Consider the following 20,770-nt stretch of genomic DNA (forward strand, 5'->3'; position numbering starts at 1 on the left):
TGAAATGAATAAATTGTATGAATAAAAAACAGCTGCCTTTGTTGCTCTGGATGCTCCCTGTTTTTGGAGGACAAAAGACAAACTGTTTTGTACACCATAATTTCACAGCAGAGCAAACTTTATTACAATTTCAGCAAAGTTGCATAAGACAGCATCCGGTAACCTTATGTAACTTTTCTTTAGAGGGCATGATTTATTTTTTACTCCTAATACTAAATTTCTGCTTTGTAAACAGTTGTAGTGAATATTTCGAGGTACTGTGTTCCTGCTTGTGTGCTGCAACTGGGTAATTCAATCTGAGCTGTGTTCTTGGGCACAATCATTAAAAGGAGTTCGGTTGTGCTGGTAGGCCAGTCTCTGACCTTCTCTCACTCAAACACACACTTACAGAAATGTCAGGCAAGAATGGGAATAGTGAATAAACCACAGCAAAACATTGGACTTTATCAAAAATGCAACCTTCAGTTAACATATTTAAGAAAGAAAAGAATAATGCCACAGTCAACTGTCCCGGGGAGGAAGTTCATCTACATTTTAAAAAACTAAATATACATTTAAACCTACAATAACTGGGGTTTTTTTTGTGTGTGAACACAACACTGCCATATCCTCACCTTTTAAGTTGAAATGGTGAACTTGTTAGCAAACAGTTGCTTATTAACACATCCAGCAATTAATGAGCAACATTATAATTTATTTGGACCCATGTTTCTGGCCCCCTGATGAATGTAAGTCCAATATTCACTCTATTTTAGCTCTGTTTTGGTCTCTACCAACACATGAGGGACATATCTGGCTCTTTAGCTGCTAAATGCTCCACTATGTTCACCAGCTAGTTGCCAATCTCTGAACCCATTGGCTATTGTCTGACAACGATTTAGCCTCTGGGGGCAATGGCCAATGTTCCGGTGTAGCCAGCGGATATCCGGATAACTGATATCAGGTCCAAGACTTCCTCTTTTGTGTGCTGGTCATTGTTTATGTGGTGGAAAGTCATAGTCCTCATGTCACCTTGTTTGATAGCAATTTATGTTTTGAGCAACATATCACTAAGCTTGTCCAATCATGTTTTTATCACCTCAGATTATTGTAACAGCCTGTTCACTTGTCTTAATCAAAAAAACTTTGACACGACTGCAGACTGTACAGAACTCAGCTGCTAGGCTGTTAACCAGGACCAAGAAGTTCGACCACATCACACCTGTTTTAGCCTCTTTACATTGGCTCCCTGTTTGTTTTAGGATTGATTTTTAGATCTTATTGATTACTTTTAAGGCTCTCCATGGCCTGGCTGCAGACTATATTTTAGACCTTGTAATCCTGTATGAACCTTCACGTAGTTTGAGATCTTCGGGCAGGGGTCTTCTGTCTGTTTCTGAGTCCAGGATGAAAACTAAGGGGGACAGAGCTTTTGCTATCAGGGCCCCAAGGCTCTGGAACAACTTGCCTCAAGAAATTAGGTTGTCTGAGTCAGTGTCTTTGTTTAAGTCTCGCCTCAAAAGACATTTTTATCTGAAAACATATCCTGATTTTATTGTATTTTATTTCTTTATATTTCATCATTCACTGTGTTATTTTATTTCTCTTGTTGTGAAGCACTTTGTACTTTGTTTTGATAAGGGCTCTATTAATAAAGTTTTATTATTATTATTATTATTATTATTATTATTATAGTCAATACTTATGTTTGTATGTTTATAATAATATCACCTTTATTCATGTGCAATAATATTCTTGATCTTGTGTGATGCAGCATTTTGATGACCGTACACCTCTACCCAGAGCATTCTGAGTCTTGTTTGAAGACAAAGAAGTCTCAGGGCTGTCATTTCAAAGTTTAGACTCAAACAAACTAACAACCAGCGCTTGTGCTCTTAATTTGGACATGACAAATAGAGAAAAGCAAGCCATGCCGTGACATCCAATACATAATCAGAAGATCAAGAGGTGTACAATTGGGATTTGCTGTAACTGGTGCGTGGGGTTACAACCCTCTCTGACGAGATGTATAAATACTAAAGTTTATGCTTGTGTGTCATCAGTTACTTTGCAAACTGATTCAGGTCTTATAAATTTCAATAAGATCTTTAAAAACTCTGATGACATTGCCTCCGAATTTTTAATTTCAACCACATTTACAGTCCAATTACTATTCTTGGAACCCATCGGCTATGATCTCACAACGATTTGAATGCAGATACATTAAAAAAAAAGCTAATCTCTAGGGTTCTGAGACTGATAAAAAGCTAAATCGTCATCAGACGATAACCAATGGGTTCCGAGATTGCATTTTGGCCAGTGTGTTCGGGCTGGACAGATAAATTAGCTGAAACTCGCTATAAAGCTCCATAAAGCTGAGGGGAGCTGCAGATTCAGGTGATAATTCTCTGTAGGTTCATCACTACGAGTGACCCATTCACATTGTCATTTGATACATTGTTATGAAAATATCTATTATAGCCACTTTAAGCTTTTAGTTTTTTCCCTATTTTTTGTTTTGCAGGTGAAATAAAGGTCAGCAACATGTGTTTGTTCCTGATGCTCTCAAATTCTTACTATTCAGCAGTAAATGTAATAAGAGGATTCCTTTGAAATACTGAGGGAGTTTTGCCAACCTTCTAAATTGTTTTTATTTCAGAACTGCAGAGTTCTCAATTCAGACAAGGCAGATATGTGACAGCCTGAACTGGGATTCCAAATCTGTGTTGAAAAAACACACCCCAGCATACGAATGAACTGCCAGAGCTCCCTTCGAATAAATCTTTCAAAGCATAAACCAGTCGCTCAACATTGTTGCTGTATTATCTTTCACTATTATCTTACAGAACAGTGGGCCAGGTGTTGAGAAAACCAGTCAATCAGCCATCGTGTTTAAAGCGCAGCGAGGCTGAAACTAGTAGTGTCAGCATTGCTCCCAATCTCACAGCTTCAGTTGTCACAGCTTCTCTTTCTCCGCTAATGGCTTCATGTTGCAGAGGTAAAGCGGAAGACACAGGGTCATTAGCACTGATCCTTAGACACTCCCTTGCAGACTCACGCTGGGTGTTACAAGGGAGTGGATCTCCCTTTAGTTAGTTAGTGTGTGTGTGTGTGTGTGTGTGTGTGTGTGTGTGTGTGTGTGTGTGTGTGTGTGTGTGTGTGTGTGGAGGAGAAGATGGCGATAATAAGTGTGCCTGGGGGGTGTATTTACATCTCTACATACTGTATGTGCATTTATGTCTGCATATGTGTACCCACAAACACTGATGTGCAAATGATGTGATAAAGGCCAGAGAGCTTCCCATTCAAATTAGTGCAGATAGGGAAAAGTGTGGATACTGTACCTGTTTAATTCATCCTCTGAAGTCAAAGAAAGTGGAGTTTAGGTGGTCATAGAGAGAGAGAGACCAGGTGTCTGTATCTTTGAGTGGGTGGGGGTGGATGATAATGGGAAAGAGAAGAGTGACCGAGAGGGGGGACAAACAACAAAGAGACACTCAAATGAGAAAAAAAAAATCCTTAGAAGTAGTTTAGATTTCAGAGTTTAAATATCATCTGGAGATTGACAGCCATTTTCTCTGATCTCATACAGTCAGCTAATTTCACTGGCACCTCATTCATCCTTTTGTTGTGCCACCTTCACAACCTGCCTTTATCTGGCTCTCTCCCTGGAGCCTGAGATACAATCGACAGGCCTGGACAACTCCCTGGGCAGTTAGCCTTGACGGCTGACGGGAGATGGTTTCCGTGCACGATCTTGATGTATGTGTGTGTGTGTCAGCAAAGACTCAGGTGTGGGTAAAGGTTTTGCAGACTGATGCGATTAAATAAATAAAAGGAAGAGAACGTAAACTGAACGTGAACGTAAACTGTTGCTCCATGGCAAAATATTAACACGTTCATTATTTCGATAATAATCCCATAACACTACATTAGAAAACAGAACACAACTCATTTATCTTAATTTTTCAACCCTTCAGAGGGAAGCAAAATCTCTCTGCAACATTTATAGGTAGAATTTCCCATAATGCTCACTGGCCCTTCAGTTTGTCCTCTTTGAGCATGTTATATATCCAAACGATACCAGCTGTGATATCACTGTTTCATGGTCCATGGTCCCTGCTTAAAGCAGAGCTCAGGTCACCTCTCCACACATCAAAGACACTCTGACTGCTTAAGTGACTCATTAGGTGATAGAGGACTAAAAAGAAACTAAAAAGCTTCACACTTCCCACAGGAAAACGCAAAAAAGCAACACATCTATGAAAACAAGTTGAATATTGTCAGAAGTTTCCAGTTCCTCCCTCTTGTGCCCAGAGACAAATACATTGAGACACATCTGTTTGGACCTTGTTTATCAGACTTATGTTTGACAAAACTTTTGGGAAGGGATTCCTTTGACAGCACAGTATTTTTGTTCTTTTTTCCAACTACCTTTTGACCAAACATCTATAGCAGACAAAGAGGATCTTTTTTCTTCTTTGAAAAGAAGCCTGCGTTAACCCACTTTAATTCTAGTCATCCCTGACTCCGAAAAATCCCCTTGATTTGGTTTGTTTCCAATTTCACATGTATAAAAATGTGAGTGAGCTTTGACAGGATGAAATCTCCCCATGCAGCTGTAAAACTACAACCTTTGTCATGCTGTACAGAAGCACTATAAAGGTTATAGCTGAGACAAAACAAGTTGGTTTCCAGGTGAGGTGAAAAAATTCTCTTGTACCCAAGGGGCCTTGATGTCTCAGGGCACTTTGTGTGTTGCCATGGGATTAAAACAATCAAATCAGCACACAAGCCCCTAGAGGCTTATTGGATCCTGACCTTTGATGTTGCAAGTGATGATGATGTTGCACTTTTTCTCTTCAGGTGGTGGAAGGCAAAGAGAGTTAATGCCCAAAGATTTCAGATGGCAGGACACCTCTTTTAAAGACCTTGCAGATAACTGAAGCAATGTCATATCCACTCACACATACTTGTCTGTGCTCACATCAACACACACACAAGTGCACTCACATATTCTAAGACACACATGCACACTCACCGCTCGCCACACACACCTCCACCCTCCTGCAGTGACATTTGAAGGACAGGGGCCTGCGGGGAGAGCTGGTTTTGAGAGGTTAGATGAGGTGGAGGGCTGGCTGGTTGGGGGTGTGAGGTAAACAACACCTCGGAGTTCAGCGTGCATGCCTAATGTGCTCTCTCGCACTGGCGGCTCCGCTGGGCAAGGCTGCCGATGACAAGCTGTCTGGAGAAGTCTCCTGCTCCTGCAGCATCTCACTACCTCACTCTCTCACACTGATTGTTAGCTTTACTCTGTCCAGCTGTCCACGACAACTCTGTACACTTCCTGCTTTTGTGTTCCTATCCTGTCACTGGCTTTCTCTTCCCTGCTTTAGACTGTCCTGACTCAACCTCTTTTCCCCTCCTCTCATATTAGATACTTATTCATTTAAATGTAAATAACAGGTATAAAGATGAAGACTGAATAGCAGCTTTTACTCACCCAAAAATTTAATTTTTTCTATCATGTGAACGATGTGTTGAAAGAAAAAAGTTTCTTGTGGCTCGAACTGATTATTCTTTTTTAGTGGTTTCATAGCAGCAGTCAAAAAACACCGGGGCATTACCTTTAACTTTGTACAATTTTATGAAATGCATACTAATGATATAATCATGTTCACTGGCAGCAATGCACACATGCAGATCAAAATACAAAGATATGTACAAATGTGAATTGTACACTCTTAATGTGTGTTCAGACTGAACGCAAAAGCAAATTTTAGAGGTGGTGGGATTGCATACAAATTTAATGTAGGGGTGGACACAGATTTGCTCAAGGCAGCGTAAATTGAAGCAAAGGCGCGCCCGCACAAGTTGAAGATTTTGAAACTTTAGCAAAATAATGTGTGCTTATCCTATTGTATCCCACTTCATGAACATACAGAGACAAGAAGAAGAAGAAAAAAAAATACAGTCTGAAGGAAAATAACAGAAACAACTTGAGATCCTGGCACGTTTTTGAGTCAGAGCTGTAGCACACACATACTGTACAAAGGCACACTCTGCTCACACACACACACAGTTGGTGCATTGTTAGGTAGATACAGCTAACGTCTGGACTGTGGGTGCATTGGCTGTTTGTAGCGTATAAACGCTCCAGCAGTCAAATTTGTGCGAATAAAGCAAGGTGAAAATTCGCTCCGAGTTCAGTCTAAACACACCTTTACAGCTATCTTTAAAATTTTACAAGTGGTTTTTACCCCCCGACCTGAGTTCAATAACCTAATTTGTTCATATCTTCCAATTGCAGCCCATCTCTCTACTGATTGGTCTCTGAGAGGGCAGAGGTGCTATCTGATTTGTTGTAAGTAAGTAGAAGCAAAAACAGACAGTAATGAATACTGTTGTATTCTGAGGAGATAAAAATCACATTGACATCATTTACTCAGGGCAGACATAGAACATTTATTGCTGCGTAGTCAGGCTTTAACCTTTGATGCCATATTCATTGATACAAGGATTTGTCTCAGAAAGATAGGAGGATATATCTTTGAAGCTAAAACAGCCCTTGGTTGCTTCGTGTTTTCCCTCTTCAACCTTTAATCTCAGGTATCCTCACTGAAAAACAGGACACTTCAGGAAAAGGGAATCACTTCACCTGAAGTCAGAAACAAATACGCACAGAAGCACACACTCACTCACACACACACACACACACACACACACACAAACACATACACAACTGTCTTTACTATCACTCATTAATACCCAACACCATGTGATAAAACATAGTCATCAAAGTGATTTTGCATGATAAAAAAGGTCAAACCCTCGGATTTTCTCACATCACCTCATTCTTTTTGAGAAATTAAAAAAAGCAAGGTAATGATCAAAACACTAGGGATACAACAGTCTACCTCTAGAAATCAGGCTTAAAGATGAGCGTCTCCTTTTTGGATGGAGTAATTAATCAAGTGGCAGAAGCCAAAATAAGTTTGCATTAAAAGATGCAAAGTTGTGTTCATTGTTACAGTGTCAGCTTTTGATATCAAACTATGGTGTGTGAAAGGGTTGCTACAACATACTGTGTGTGTGTGTGTGTGTGTGTGTGTGTGTGTGTGTGTGTGAAGGAATGGGGAAGGGAAAATGAGTGCATCAGGGTGTCATTTCAAGAATAAGCATACTGTATTGCAATCCCAGAACCATACTTAAAGAACACTAATGTGTCCATAATCGATATGTTGTGGTGTAACTCTCAAATTAAAGCTTTTGTAGAGATGGTTTTTGCTATTTATGGATTTTAGCATAGGAGGCTAAAAGCAAACAAAGTTCCCTGTGTGCAGCCAGGAATGTCTGTGAGCTAGAACGATCCTCATGTGCTGAGTAAATATGGCTGTTCCCATCTCTGGTTGTTGGTTGTCCCCTGTGACTCCAACATTTGAAAAAAAATCCACCAGGAACCAGTGTTCCCAAAGAGAAATGTGCTGGAGGGAACAATCACTTCAGCGCACAAAGTTTGTTTGAAATTTTTTGCTTTGTTGTTTTATACACTGTCCACACCTTAAAAAATGTTATAAAACTGGAAGCCAGTTGCAGACAAAAAGTCCTATACAACAAGACAAAGAGATCGTATGGGTTAAATTAAATAGGGACAAAGTAACGGCAACACTTGCACGTGCCTATTCTCTTTTCTACAAAAATAGTGGAATAGAAATCACATGGTTATCACCTAACATTGACATCTTGATACACTTCTGTATATAGATAAAAATCTTGGTTAAATGCAATTCATTCATGCAGTCAAGGTCCCTCGAAACTCTTGTGGGTTTGTCCATTCATCTCAAATCCTTAAGCATGGTGAGAGGAAGTGGTGTCAAAAGGAGTGTGCTTGATTTCTCACTTTATCAAGTAGCTGTCAACCATTTTTTGGACACAAGGCTGCCCCAGGCACGCATTATTGTTTCTTCTGATGGGGTTTGTAAAGTTCCATCCAATCTAGATCTCTTTCATACTCATTTCTTCATTTCTGAGTGAGTGAGAGATGCTGGGGATAGAAAGAAAAATAACCAATTTCACGAATCACTCCATGCACGGTTATACCTCCGCAATCTGTCAATTTCTTTTCATTTTCTGCTGCCACTCTAAGACTAAGTTGACAGATTCACAGAGCTTTCATCAGTCAATACCTAGCTCCTGTTTCAAAAATACAGAGGTATGGTGAAGTGATGAGAATGATTTAATTCATGCCTTTGATACCTGAGGCAGTGCTCTCACACACAAACACACACAATGAGCACACACTCTTGAACTCTCCTCCACCTTGCAATTTTACTCTGAACTCAGCAGAAGGTCCTGTGCCAGAGTGAGTAGGACCTGTTGTTTCCGTCTGCCAGAACAGATGGACATTAGATCCGCTTTCTGCTTGCCCAGCCAAACAAATGACCTGCCTTCTCCTTTCCCAGCCTTCCTTCCGCCTTGATATGTTCTGCCATTTCTGAGCCTCCTCCCACTTACTTGCTGCACTGCCTCTGAGACATAAACGAATCAAAACAGTCTCTGTTGGCATGAATAGCTATTTCAGATACAGGTAATTCTATTTTTGCATTTTCAACCTCAGTGAACCCGAGCCGACACGGAGAAAAGGAAACTACAGTAGAGCAACAACAAGACTCTTTCTTGTGTCTTTGAGTTTAAGCTCTTTTGTCTCTGCTCCAGTGACTCCTGATACAAACCTGGTGACACCTGATACAAATGGACCTCCTGGTCTTTCAATGTCAGCAGAACCTTCCATGGCCTCCTCTACAGGTACAGCCCCTAAGAGACTATAAGGATCATCAGCCCTTGGGCCTCTCTCTCACTCTGCAGGCCACTTCCTCACCAGCAGGCTATAACCAAGACCACTTCCCTAGGTAGCACAAAATAGGACATGGGCTTGTCACAAATGTATAGAAAGGAGTTGAGGGGGCAAGATGAGGGTTTGGTTTTAGAATACAGGACATCATGTGTCATCAAGCCTCTCTCTCACTGATGGGAGCAGAGAGAGTGAGAGGAACAGCAATGGGTTTAGATCCAAGGAATGGAGAGACAAAGAAAGAGTAAACAGTAGGTTTCATCTGTTTTTCCGACAAGGCCCTACTGTTGTTTGGCTTGAGCTCTTCCCTTTGAACCCTTGCTCGCCATCTCCTATTTCCCCTCTTCCTTCTCCTCTTCTTGTATCAACTAATACCCCTGTCCAGGGGTTGGCCAAGAAGCCTTGGGGGTCCATAAGCTCCAGGCCCAGGATCTCCCTGCGGCCCTCCCTACCCCGGGACGACAGCAGCATCTCCCCTTGGTCCAGGTTGCCTGTGCTGTTGCACTTCTTCACTGCTCCTCCCGGGTACACCAGGGAGCTGGGTGACAGCAGTGATGTCAGCGACAAGCTGCTCAGTGTCTCTGACAAGTGTTCACTGTTGCCTGCTTGGCTGGAACCACAACCACCAATTGATGATCCAATGCCTATGCCCAAGTCCTCGTCTGAAGGGTCAATTGAGTCGTCACGTGTGTAGCCTGGGCTGGTGCTACCCCGGCCACTGCTCTGACTCCGCTGGTGGCCCCTGGTGGCCTGGAGGGTGAGAGCTGATGAGGGGATCGGCCTTGGTCTCAGGGTGTGGACTGGGGAGGAAATAGCCGTGCTGTCTTCAGGCAGCTGGAGTGGGCACACAAGTGGTAACGGAGCTGTCGGCAAAGGCAACTCCAAGTTCTGTGGTGGAGAAATGCTGAAGCTCAGTCCTTCTTCCAGGGTAGTCTGGAGGCTGCCCTCAGAGCTGCCTGTAGCAAGGGATGAGTCACTGTGGGATGTGTACTGAGGAAAGAAGAAAGGGAGAAAGAGGAGTGGAGAAAGAAAGTGGAGCACATAAATCCAACTCTTTTTTTTTCATTAAGAATATAACATGTAACATTATGTAATATGTTATTTTGATCACACAGACCACACCCATGCACTTTATTGCATCTTAAATGCTGATTATAAACCAGTTTTCATAATAATAATTTCATATATCATCATCTGTTGTCAGTGACCAAACTTGATGCAATTTTTCATCCAAATCAGCACAAAAATTAATCTTCTTTTTTTGCTTCACCGTTAACATCAATCTTGCTCTTGCTCAAACCTCTATCTCAATAAAACCTCATAACTATCTTTGTCCACTTTTAGTGTCTTCTAACCTATTTGACTGTGTTTTGCCCCTCTCCTCCCCTGCCCATACCTGTGTACAGAGCATCTTGCTATGGGCTCCTGGAGAGCGGAGCGAAGCCCAGGAGGCTGGGGAGGTCAGCCTAAGGCCCCTCGACAACCGTAGGCTCCTACTGCGGGAAGGCGCTGGGATGGCTGCTCCTGCAGGGTGGAAGAACTCTGCAGGCAGATGGAAGAGAGGAGAAATGCCACTGGCTCCTCCTTCTCCTTCTTTGTTTCTTCCCTTGCTGCTGCTGCTGGAAACACCACCTTGAGGAGGGAATACACTCTTTCCATTTCTATCCTGGTGTCAATTCGTGTATTGTTTCCACTTTTCTAGTGAATATCCCTTGCATGAGAAGGATTTTTTTCATCTGAATAATATATAGTATATAGATCCAGCTATAGTGGAGGGGTTTATATATATATATATATATATATATATATATATATATATATATATATATATATATATATATATATATTAAATCTATATTTATCTGAAGCAATAGCATTGTAATAGCTATTAAGGCAGCAAGCCAAGCACAAGACTTGCAGGTGGATGTCGTGAGTGAATCCCTATCCCAGTTTACATAGATGCTTCGAAATGCTTCCTTCTCGTGGGGCCTGTTGTTGCTGTGCAGGCCGGTGGTTAGAAGCACCAACTGTGTCAGTGAAGCTGACAGATATTTGCTGATGTTTGAATGTGTTGTGTGGGTCTGAGTTGTGTTTTGTGATGCCACTTGATGTCAAAATTGATTAAGTTTAATCAACTGAATTTAAAAAAATGTATGGTAATACCTTGCTCCAGCTGTACATTTACACAGATCAAAGCAAATCATTTTTGGTAATCTATTTCAGAGGTTCTCTTTCTCCTTGTTGAGAGGTGCATTTCTGAGACCTATATATTCTCTCCTGTAAATACTCTTTTTTGTGAATAGAATATGCAATATGTTTCCTTTGACATTTATGTTGGAAAGTTGTTACTCGTTACTTGTTTAACAAAACCATGTTATGTCTTGTCCACATTGTGTTTTTCCAATGATATGTGCTACTGTCAATTTTACCCACCACTTTATTTGGTATATGTATGTAAGCCTCAAAAACAGCAAGAAATGAAATCAGAATTGAACTTGTTTGCTGGTATAAATGCATATTTAAATCTACTAATCATTAATGCGTTCCTTTGAAAATTAGCCTGGCTGTACGATTATACTTTATCTGGTTTTACTCACCAGGGCTACTGTGAGGTGAGCACATATGTGGTTGGTATGTTTGCATCTCCATCTCCTGTAGTGCAGTCTCTATCTCAATGCCAGTGCTGAGAGCCCAGCAGGGCTGGCCAAACCCCTGCACCTGGCTCTGCACTACGGTCTGAGTCTGGTGGCCTCCAGCCTCCTCAGAGCTGCGGGAGTCACTGCTGCATCTTCCCTGGAAGAGAACATGTTCTGACATTGAGGAGAAAGTCTTTTCCAATAAATCTCCAGAAAAGATTAATCAAGTAAGTGGAGTGGATATTTCCCAAACTTAATTTCAAAAAGAAGATAAATTAGACATGTACTGTAGGGATGGGTTCAATATAAAAAACAGATGAATTATGTGCTGAAAATTACGGGGATTTGTGTGCTGGAAAAGCTTATAATTATTAACATAGCTTAAAATTAGTCTTAACCTCTTATTTCTTCTGCAAAGGTACAATTTATGTTTAGGATTAGCATTATATTTTGTAAAGTGACAATTCCTGGACAAGGCCTGATAGAAAATTAGTACAGAAAAAAGCAGCCCCTCTGGCATCCTGCAGATATCAAACATGGTCTCTGATTCACATCATCCCTTGGGCCTTTCATTTAAGTGCTACTGAAGGGATGAGCACTGATTATGAGCCGAAAGAGCCTGTTACTGTCACAGTAATGTTATATATTGTAACAATAAATGTTTGGATATAATTTTGTGAGCGTGTGTGATGGCAGCAACAGCTGGAAGCGGGAGGGAAGCAGGAGGCAGATTAAGGCAGGAGCTCAGCTTTGTAAGCTCTTACCTCGTACGTTTTAATTACCATCATGTAGAGACTGCGGAATCATTTGTGTGTGTTTGTGCACACGTGTGTGTATGTGTGGATGTGCGGGTACGCTTTTGTGCTTCTATTAGTGTATTGTACCTCTGAGTCATTCAGTCGTAGCCCCTTAACAGCCCCCTTTCAAAAAGGCAGCCACCCACACCCATACAAACCTCAAACAGCCTTGGCACACATGCTTAATGCCATCCTCACAGACACAAACACTTTTTTCTCTTTTTACCAAACAATGCGTGACAAATAAAATCCCTAACCCTTGATCCTTTCTCACCTTGTGTATTTCCCCTCTTTCTCTCTTTTTCCCCCCTCCTCTAATGAGTAGTGGTTCACAGCCATGCTTGGTGGTTGCAGGCTTATCTGGCTATCCAGAACCAAGGAGCATTACCCCATTACAGAGGAGGATTTCTAGGAAGGACGGATGATAAGGGATGCAGATAGAGGGGCTGGAGAGAGGTGCAGAGAAGGTGTGTAATTACCAGAGGGGTAACACTGTGAAAGGAGAAGCATGAAAGATAAAGTCGAAAGGGGGCGAGTGGGTGCAAGACAGGGAGGCATGAGAGCCACCCAGGATAGCGACTAGGGTGAGGCTAGTTTTATTCATGAGAAGGTCTATTGGTGGATAGAGACTGGATTCTTCAAAGACAAGATAGTTACCGCTGATACACAGAGAGAACGAGATAAAGGGGCCTTTGGAGCCTTTGGAGGTTTATATCTGCAATTCACAAGAGAGCCTACAGCATAGTCATGAAAGGGATTTTATAATGGTCATTTGTTTTGTGCTTCCTGGAATAACATAAAAAATCATCAGTGAGTATCTGCCATTGTTTGTGCTTACCCTCTTGGGGAGTAGGACAAAGTGCCAATATACTGTGCATGTCAAGTTAAAAGTAGTGGCCATACTAGAAGTTAACCACTGTGGATATGTTGTGCAAATTGGTATTGTAGTGGTCGTCTTTCTCTATAATTTCCCCTCTCTAAAGCTTATTTTTTTACACAAAAAAGTTACACTGGCATGAAGTGGGATCTGCTTTGGCTTAAAATTCTGTGTAAAGATGACAAGCAGGTATACAGCCCAACTAAATTATCCTGATACTGACATTAAATCAGGTGCTTTAATGTTGTGTGCGACAGAGAGACAGGTACTCCACCTCTCTCTGTCACACACATCACTCTGTTTTTGTAGGTTTTTCTGTTACTTAGCTATTTACTATATGCTAGTTATTACTGGGATGATCATCATTTTATTAGGATTTTTTTTAAGAGCAGCGTCAAGACCGAATTCTGGGTAAAGCCAATATGAGAACATCTGTGTAAATTGCACATTATTACCACTGATCAAAGCTCAGCTCTTAGGGAGAGGGCATATGTACTGTATAGCAGTGCTGCACTGTTCTTTCTCATTTTTCAGAAGTGTAGATCATAATCTCTCCTTCCCACCTCACTCTGCTCATACCCACCTTGCCCTCTTGCGTCAGCAGCTGGTAGGCAGTATGTTCGTCCAGGCTGAGGTCATCTGGCAGAGCAGGGGATGAGGACTTGTCTGACAGTTGCTCTGACTTCAGCGATGCCTGCTCAATCTCTGCCATCCTGATCTGCTGCAAAAATTTACCTCTGTTATTCATGTCTCAAAATAGGAATGGATAGGGAATAGGAACAGCAAATGCTTCAGACTTCCTGGAATGACTTGATAGAGCATGGACTCATCAGTGTTCAATCTAATGCCTGATTTATTCTACTCAACCATGACTTCAGTAACTTACATCTTTGTGTACATAGATATTACATTTCTAAAGGATCAGCAACAATGTTTTGAAGATGTCTTTCATGATTCCATTGTTTATACAGTATCTCTTATAGGCCAATATAAACTGCACAGACAAGATAGGTAAAACCTCCACCAAGTTTCGATATGCTTCACCAGATGTTGACAATTCAAAGTGGCCAAAATGCCGTGGCACCTGTCTGTAAAGAGAGCAGGGTGAGAGATTTCAAGAAGTAATAACATTGCTTTGTCATCATCAATTCAACAAATATTTCCCAGTGCCACACAAGTATGTGAAGAGAGAGGCTGAATGAGAGGCGCAAGGCAGATATCCAAGCAGTGCATATAAAGCAGGTGTATGTGTGCACCTGCAGTATCTGCATGTATATGTAAGTGAGAGTGAAGAGATGGTTTCTTTTTTCCCATCAGTAGTGGAGCTGTAGCGGCACCAGAACCTCATAATTCTGCCTCTACAGCTAACTGAGTATGTTTTCCAACACCACTGTACATTAAAATGTTGTTGGTGTGTGTTTGGTAATGTTGTCTCAGTACTTGTTGTACTCTCACACCGGCACAGCAATCCCAAAGACACATTACCAAACACAGAATAATTGGGAAGTGACAACAATTACTCCAACTGTTACTACCTCTCTCTCTCTTTGTTCCAACATTGGCTCCAGCTAAGTTTGTTTTATCAGGACTGCAGGTAACTCAGCCCATATGGCTTTTGAATTGATTTTAAATTATCGCTGCATGAGCCTCCAGTGAGCTCAAGCTTCTCGGCTGACACTCTTCTCTACCCCTCCACTTGCAGCACTTTTTGGGCACAATTTCAAAACATACTGCAAACAGTGAGCTGGAGTGGAATTTCAGGGTTCTGGGGGTGGCTATGATGCGCTCAAGCAGTGTTTCTTTAAAGAGACAGAGCAATAAATAGCCAGAGAGAAGCATTAGAAAGGGTACTTAAAAAGGGCCAAGTGAAATCCAATGGAGTGAGGCCCTGTTAGCGATGTATTACCATGTGCCCGTAGGTGAGAAAGACAAAGAGGTTCATAGAGAAAGATACATGGCTGATATACAGCAGTAAATTACCATTGCCCGAGCCCCCAAGGAGAGAGAGAGAGAGAGAGAGAGAGAGAGAGAGAGAGAGAGAGAGGTGGGATGAGGCAAGGCAGAAGCACAGCTATGCAACTCATTAATTTAAAGGAACACTTTGAAGTTTTTCTGTTATATCTCCATATATATTGGCCCTCACTAATGCTACTATTTGACAGTACCATATCTGCTGACTTCCTCTGTGTCTCAAAGGCGTGCTGTATATAGCTTCAAAAAAGGTCCCTGCAAGTCATCAGTTGGTACATTTATTGGCAGGTAAAGGAAACTACAGCCCTTCTCTTCCTGTATTCTTGGCTGTGCCTCCAGGACAATGAAAAAGGCACAATAGGTTCATTAAGAGTTGCTACACAGTTGCTTCCACGGTAACTGCAGAGATATAGAAGGCTTTACTCAGGACTCAGGCGAGAACCAATTGAAAGTGTCCAGAGCAGTGAGGCAAGGCATCGTTTTATTCAGCGCCTCAGGGAGGCAATGAGAGGACAAAATTGTGTGACTGAGCAATAAAATAAGCATGACTAATATCTCATGACCATATCACATGACTCATGCTAGTCAGGACATGGTAAACGTATGCAATATCTTTATGCTAAACATAAGAAACAAGTGCACCAGTAGTCAGTTGATCATTTTCCGCAACACACAGGTGGAAAAACAGGCACATCTGCTGCTCCTCCTTCTTGCTGTCTACCACAGGTTTTTTCATACTACCACTAGGAGTCACCAAAGTTAGAAATGTTGAAATCCTACACATAAGTGCTGTTAAGGTTAAGGTTTGGTATGCATTTTTATGTTTGTGTCATAGTTGCATCAGAACAATCATTTTTGCTTGCCTATCAAATGTCAGAGCACAATACATAACATCTACACAGCACAAAAAACTATAATTCTGCTACTTATTTCTCCTCTCAGACCTTACGGAACTACTTATTTGTTGAAATATGCCAATGTATTACCATGCATTCACATCCATTCACATCATGCAGTATCATCATGGGATATTTTTTGCCTAACAAATGCCATTTTTGACCACAAGACCTGCTAATGACGATAGATCAACATCACAACTGGTCTTTGACTTACACTGCCCTTATGTCATAAAATTTGATCAATGCTGTTACCTGAAAAAAAACAAACAAGCAATGTTACTCCTAAGTGTAGCTTTGCAACCTCTGCCTGTTCAGGTAGCTTTCAGAACTATACTTTCAAAATAGCTTCTGAAACTCAAGATGATCCCCTCCCAAAAATCGCATAGGAGAAATGTTGTGGAATGCTCATGTCACGCTTGAGAAGCGCCTGTTTATGCTAGCAACTGAATAAATGACAAAGGCCTTCACTGCTCCATTGAACTGTTCCCTGCAGACTCAACTGTAGACAGTCTCAAGTCCTTATTAGGCAGTTACTTTATGAATATTTCCACTGTCACACACACTGCACCCAGGTGTCCTGCTGTGCCTTCCTGTCCCCTTAAACACAATAACACTGTACATAAGAGTGCAGTGAAAAGACTCATCTGTCTGAAAATGGCACACACCCACACTAGCTCTCTCACACACAAACAAACAATATGCAAGTCTGATGGTTAAAGAACATGGGAAACTAAAGGAGAACAGTACAGTAAATCAGAGATATATAGAGGGATAGCCAGAGGAGTGGAGGGTCAGATGGAAAGAGGAAGCATGTAAAAGAAGTAGGAAAGATGAATTGTTTGACAGCATCTGCAGACAGGCAGAAAGCAGGACTGACAGGTGAGAAGGTGTAGAGCCCAGTTATTGCTTCTTCTGAGCTGACCCGCTGCACTTTGTCATTGTGATGGACAACACCGGCACAGGACAGTATGTTTGTGAGTGTGTTTTATGCAGGTTCTCCTGTGTACAAAATACCCCAAAATGCAAACACAAGTGAAGGAGAGTGTTGGTGTATGCGTGCATGCATGCATATCAGGAATGGTTGCATGTGTGCATGCAATGGGCCTCATTAATCCACATTTCTGCACAAATGGAAAGTTGATATTATCTTGTGTTTAATTAAGGGCTGAAATTCCCTGTTATATTGTAACATAATAGCACATTCATTAGTTGACACGCTTTATAAAGCATGACCTTCAACAACACTTCCCATTAAAACTGCTTTGTGTGATGAATGAAGCCCTGTGTGTGTGTTTATGTGTGTATGTCCATGGAAATACATGCAAATGCATGTTCCTGTGTGTGTCCCTATTGCAAATCTGCATGCATGCAATCTGGTCCCAAACAACATGGTTGTGCCTGTGTGTGTGCCTGTGTGCATGAATGTATCTTGTATATGTGAGTGTGTGTGTGTGTATTTGGGTTGCAGGACTATGAGTTCTACTATTTTGCAAAGTAATAGTTTAGTTTAGCAAGTTTTTTAATACAGTTGATGCAGGCAAAACATGCACATGTGTATACTGTAGGGAGCTATGCTAAAGAAGGTAGATGTTTTTCAATCTTATATTTCTAGCTTCACAACTATTTGGGGCTTGCAGCCAGTGTGAATTTATTTCAGACTGTCCCTCAAGTTTATTTTCATCCAACACCTGGGGCCATATTTACCAAGCATCTCAGAGCAAGGATTCAGTCAAAACTGGCCCAAACTTCAGGAATTGAGGAAAGCTGCAGAGCTACCCAAACCTGTTAGGAATGTCTAGCAGATGGATAAGGACTGAAAAAACATAAATACAAAGGTTTGTAAATGTACATTTTTTTAATTTCTACGTGTACAAAACTTGACCACTTTGCAGAAAACAAAATCTTAAAATTGACATTTATTTAACAACAAGAAACTGCGGGTATAACAGCAATGATTTGGGCCCCTCACATCTGTGACTGCATTAATGCACTTCAAAGCTTCAAAGCTGACCTGTTCCTTCCCCACCACTGAACATGATAATGAAACAACACTCGGTGAACCTGGTTTTGCTGAATTGTGAGTGTAGCCCTTGGTAAGATACCCTGAATGACCACAGCAACTAAACCATGGCATTTTCAAATACACTATGGATACTCTGCAATCAGTTTATATTTCAGTCTGGCTGCTGTGTGGTCGACTGGACGTGCTGCTCTCTCTCACTCACTGAACGCAGCTGTCAAGCTAAAGAACTGCAGCAACAGTGAGCAAGGAGGACTGCCGATTCACCTGCGACTCTCTTCAAAGGAAAGTATAATGTATAAATAACATTGCTAAAGGGGTCATAAAAGTGGCCAAGTCTAGCGACTCTATCGACATATTCAGAGTGATTAATAGGAGTGATTCTGATATGTTTGATAAATATAGGCCTCCAGGTTGGTACAGCTCAGCGGAGAGAGCCTGTCACTAACAATGCTCATGTTAAAAATGTATGCATCTATCCATGGTACTGTAAGGTACCGTGGCTTGTTGTATCAGCCAAATGTTTAACCAAAAAATGTATGCCTGTGGTTTTGTTTCTATTGTAAATGTAAACCACAGCAATGAATTTAATATCTGCTATTGCCCTGCTATCAGGTGTGTGTGTGTGTGTGTGTGTGTGTGTATGTGTATTGCATGTACAGTATGTATGTATTCATGTGTGTTCAGGGTGGTACCTCTTGTGGGTGGCCCTTGCAGTCTTTGCAGATGGGTGGAGGACAGGAGTAGTGGTGGAAGACAGAACCAGAGAGGTTGTCGATCATCAGCATCTCCCCATCCAATGTATCCTTGATCAGGAGAGACACGCTGTCTAGCCACTGGCTCTCCTGGAACACATACGCACATACACACACGGACACATACACACGGGACGCAGGCCGGCAGACCAGTATTGCACGCAGGCGCAAACATGTGCACATGCGGACATGCGAGGACAAAGAACACGCAGGGAAATGCATACACCATCGTAAGGGTTATAAAAATGTTTGGGTGCACACACAGGTATGCTTTTATACTTTATGTACTCACACACAAATGCACACAGTCACATATGTGCAAATCCACATGTAGATTTCACATGACCTAAGGCTTCATTTCTAAAATTCATCCACAAAACTAAAAAAGCATATCACTTTCTCTGTGTCAGAGATTGTGTACAAATAAAGATTGTGTACAAATAAACCAGAACAAATACTCTCATACTTTGTTGGCCTTTGGGGCTAAACACTGTTCTCTTTTCCTCAATAATATGACTCCAAACTCTCATTAGCCAAGTAACACATAATTTTACTATCAAAGCCTTGAGCACTGAGAGCGGTGCAATTACATTTGATATATCACCTCAATTAGACTATTCAATACCTTGTTGAAACAATTTAAGATTTAAGCATTTGCTTTGTGCTCTGGGTATTATTAGGTTTAAAGCAATTTAGACTGAATCAGTCAGGGCTTTTTCTGCGACTTAAATTATCCCTCCTTGCTTGAATCTCATCTGCCAGATTGGTTTTCCCAGAAACCAATCTGGCAGAAAAAGGAAACTACTGACAGAAAAAGGAAACTACTTTAAAAATGATTTCTGTGTTTCTTGGCAGGGCACTGTATTTCACAATGAATTGGATGCATTGTGCCTGTAGCACATTCCTAACAGCCAAAATAACTGTATTACATCAGCAGATATATCCCAAAAGATACTGCGAAACAAGGTCACTCCTCTTCAATCCCCACACAAGCCTATTTTCACAACACATTTTTACAACACTGCTTATAGGAATATACTTAGATCTGTTATGCAAACACACATTTCTGACTCATACTGTTATATTACAATCACTCATGGCTCATGTTTTGAAAATGAGGGGGCTAAGAATTCAAGAGACAGGTACTCCCAGCAATATAAATATACCTAAATCATGCTATTTATGAAACAGTGTTGCAGTGCTACATTTTGGCACAAAGACAAACTGGCTACAAGGCTGACTCTGCCATAGCCAGCTCTTTTAATACGTGCATGTATAAAAAAACACTCTCTCTCACAGACAGTCCTAAGATAGTCCATTCTGTGTGGGTAGAGAGCTTGATATAAAAATAATGTTTGATTGACTGTGGTGTCCTATGTGCTGGCCTCCATTAATAACTGTGTTAGTGGACAACAATAGGGCCCATCTGCAGGGAATGGAAGTTGAGAGAGAGAGGAGAGAGCTGAAATTAATTATTGCGTCTATCTGACTGACACTGGCTCAGCTATTATCTCTTCTCTCGTATTCCCTTACTCTCTCTCCCTCCGTGTGTGTGTTGACTTCCTACAGTGACTCCTCTAGTCCCTCCCTGTGCAATATATTACTAGTGTTTCAGCAGAGTCAAAAATGACTTTTTAACTGTGTATCATGGCGCATTATAGAATAGTTGTAGCTGCAATCTTTTTTAAGCGCTTGAAGTCTACAGTATGTATGTATATCATTACTGTATATGTCATCTGATCCTGAGTATACAAATATCAATTTTATGGATGACTTAAGTAGTTTGACATCATAAAATCCATATTTCTGTTTAGAAATACAATGCACCAAGGAAAATAATTTGTTTAGCTGGAGAAGCTACTGGTAATTTCATGACAATATGTGGAGATTCACAAAGTTTTTAAGCACCACAGCGCAAGATGTCACAATGTGGTTTGTACACTTCCTCACATGAGCCTACAACACACACGCACACACACACT

General features: G+C 41.3%; 1 protein-coding gene across 3 annotated transcripts in view; it reads right to left on the minus strand.

The window, feature by feature from the left end:
* Positions 1-5,610: 5,610 nt before the first annotated feature.
* Positions 5,611-20,770, minus strand: part of cacna1ia (calcium voltage-gated channel subunit alpha1 Ia) — a 150,858-nt gene continuing 135,698 nt past the window's right edge. For 2 of the 3 annotated variants that reach the window (XM_044180442.1, XM_044180440.1), the window contains exons 33-37: positions 18,729-18,878; positions 13,727-13,864; positions 11,431-11,626; positions 10,230-10,465; positions 5,611-9,823 (exon numbers count right to left, since the gene is read on the minus strand). In XM_044180442.1, the coding sequence (XP_044036377.1) occupies positions 9,092-9,823; positions 10,230-10,465; positions 11,431-11,626; positions 13,727-13,864; positions 18,729-18,878 (1,452 nt within the window). In that variant the 3' untranslated portion in view covers positions 5,611-9,091. The remainder of the gene's footprint in view (positions 9,824-10,229; positions 10,466-11,430; positions 11,627-13,726; positions 13,865-18,728; positions 18,879-20,770) is intronic. The other variant, XM_044180441.1, reaches the window with a different exon arrangement.

The sequence above is a fragment of the Siniperca chuatsi genome, linkage group LG21 (assembly GCF_020085105.1).
Source record: "Siniperca chuatsi isolate FFG_IHB_CAS linkage group LG21, ASM2008510v1, whole genome shotgun sequence".
Taxonomy (NCBI): domain Eukaryota; kingdom Metazoa; phylum Chordata; class Actinopteri; order Centrarchiformes; family Sinipercidae; genus Siniperca; species Siniperca chuatsi.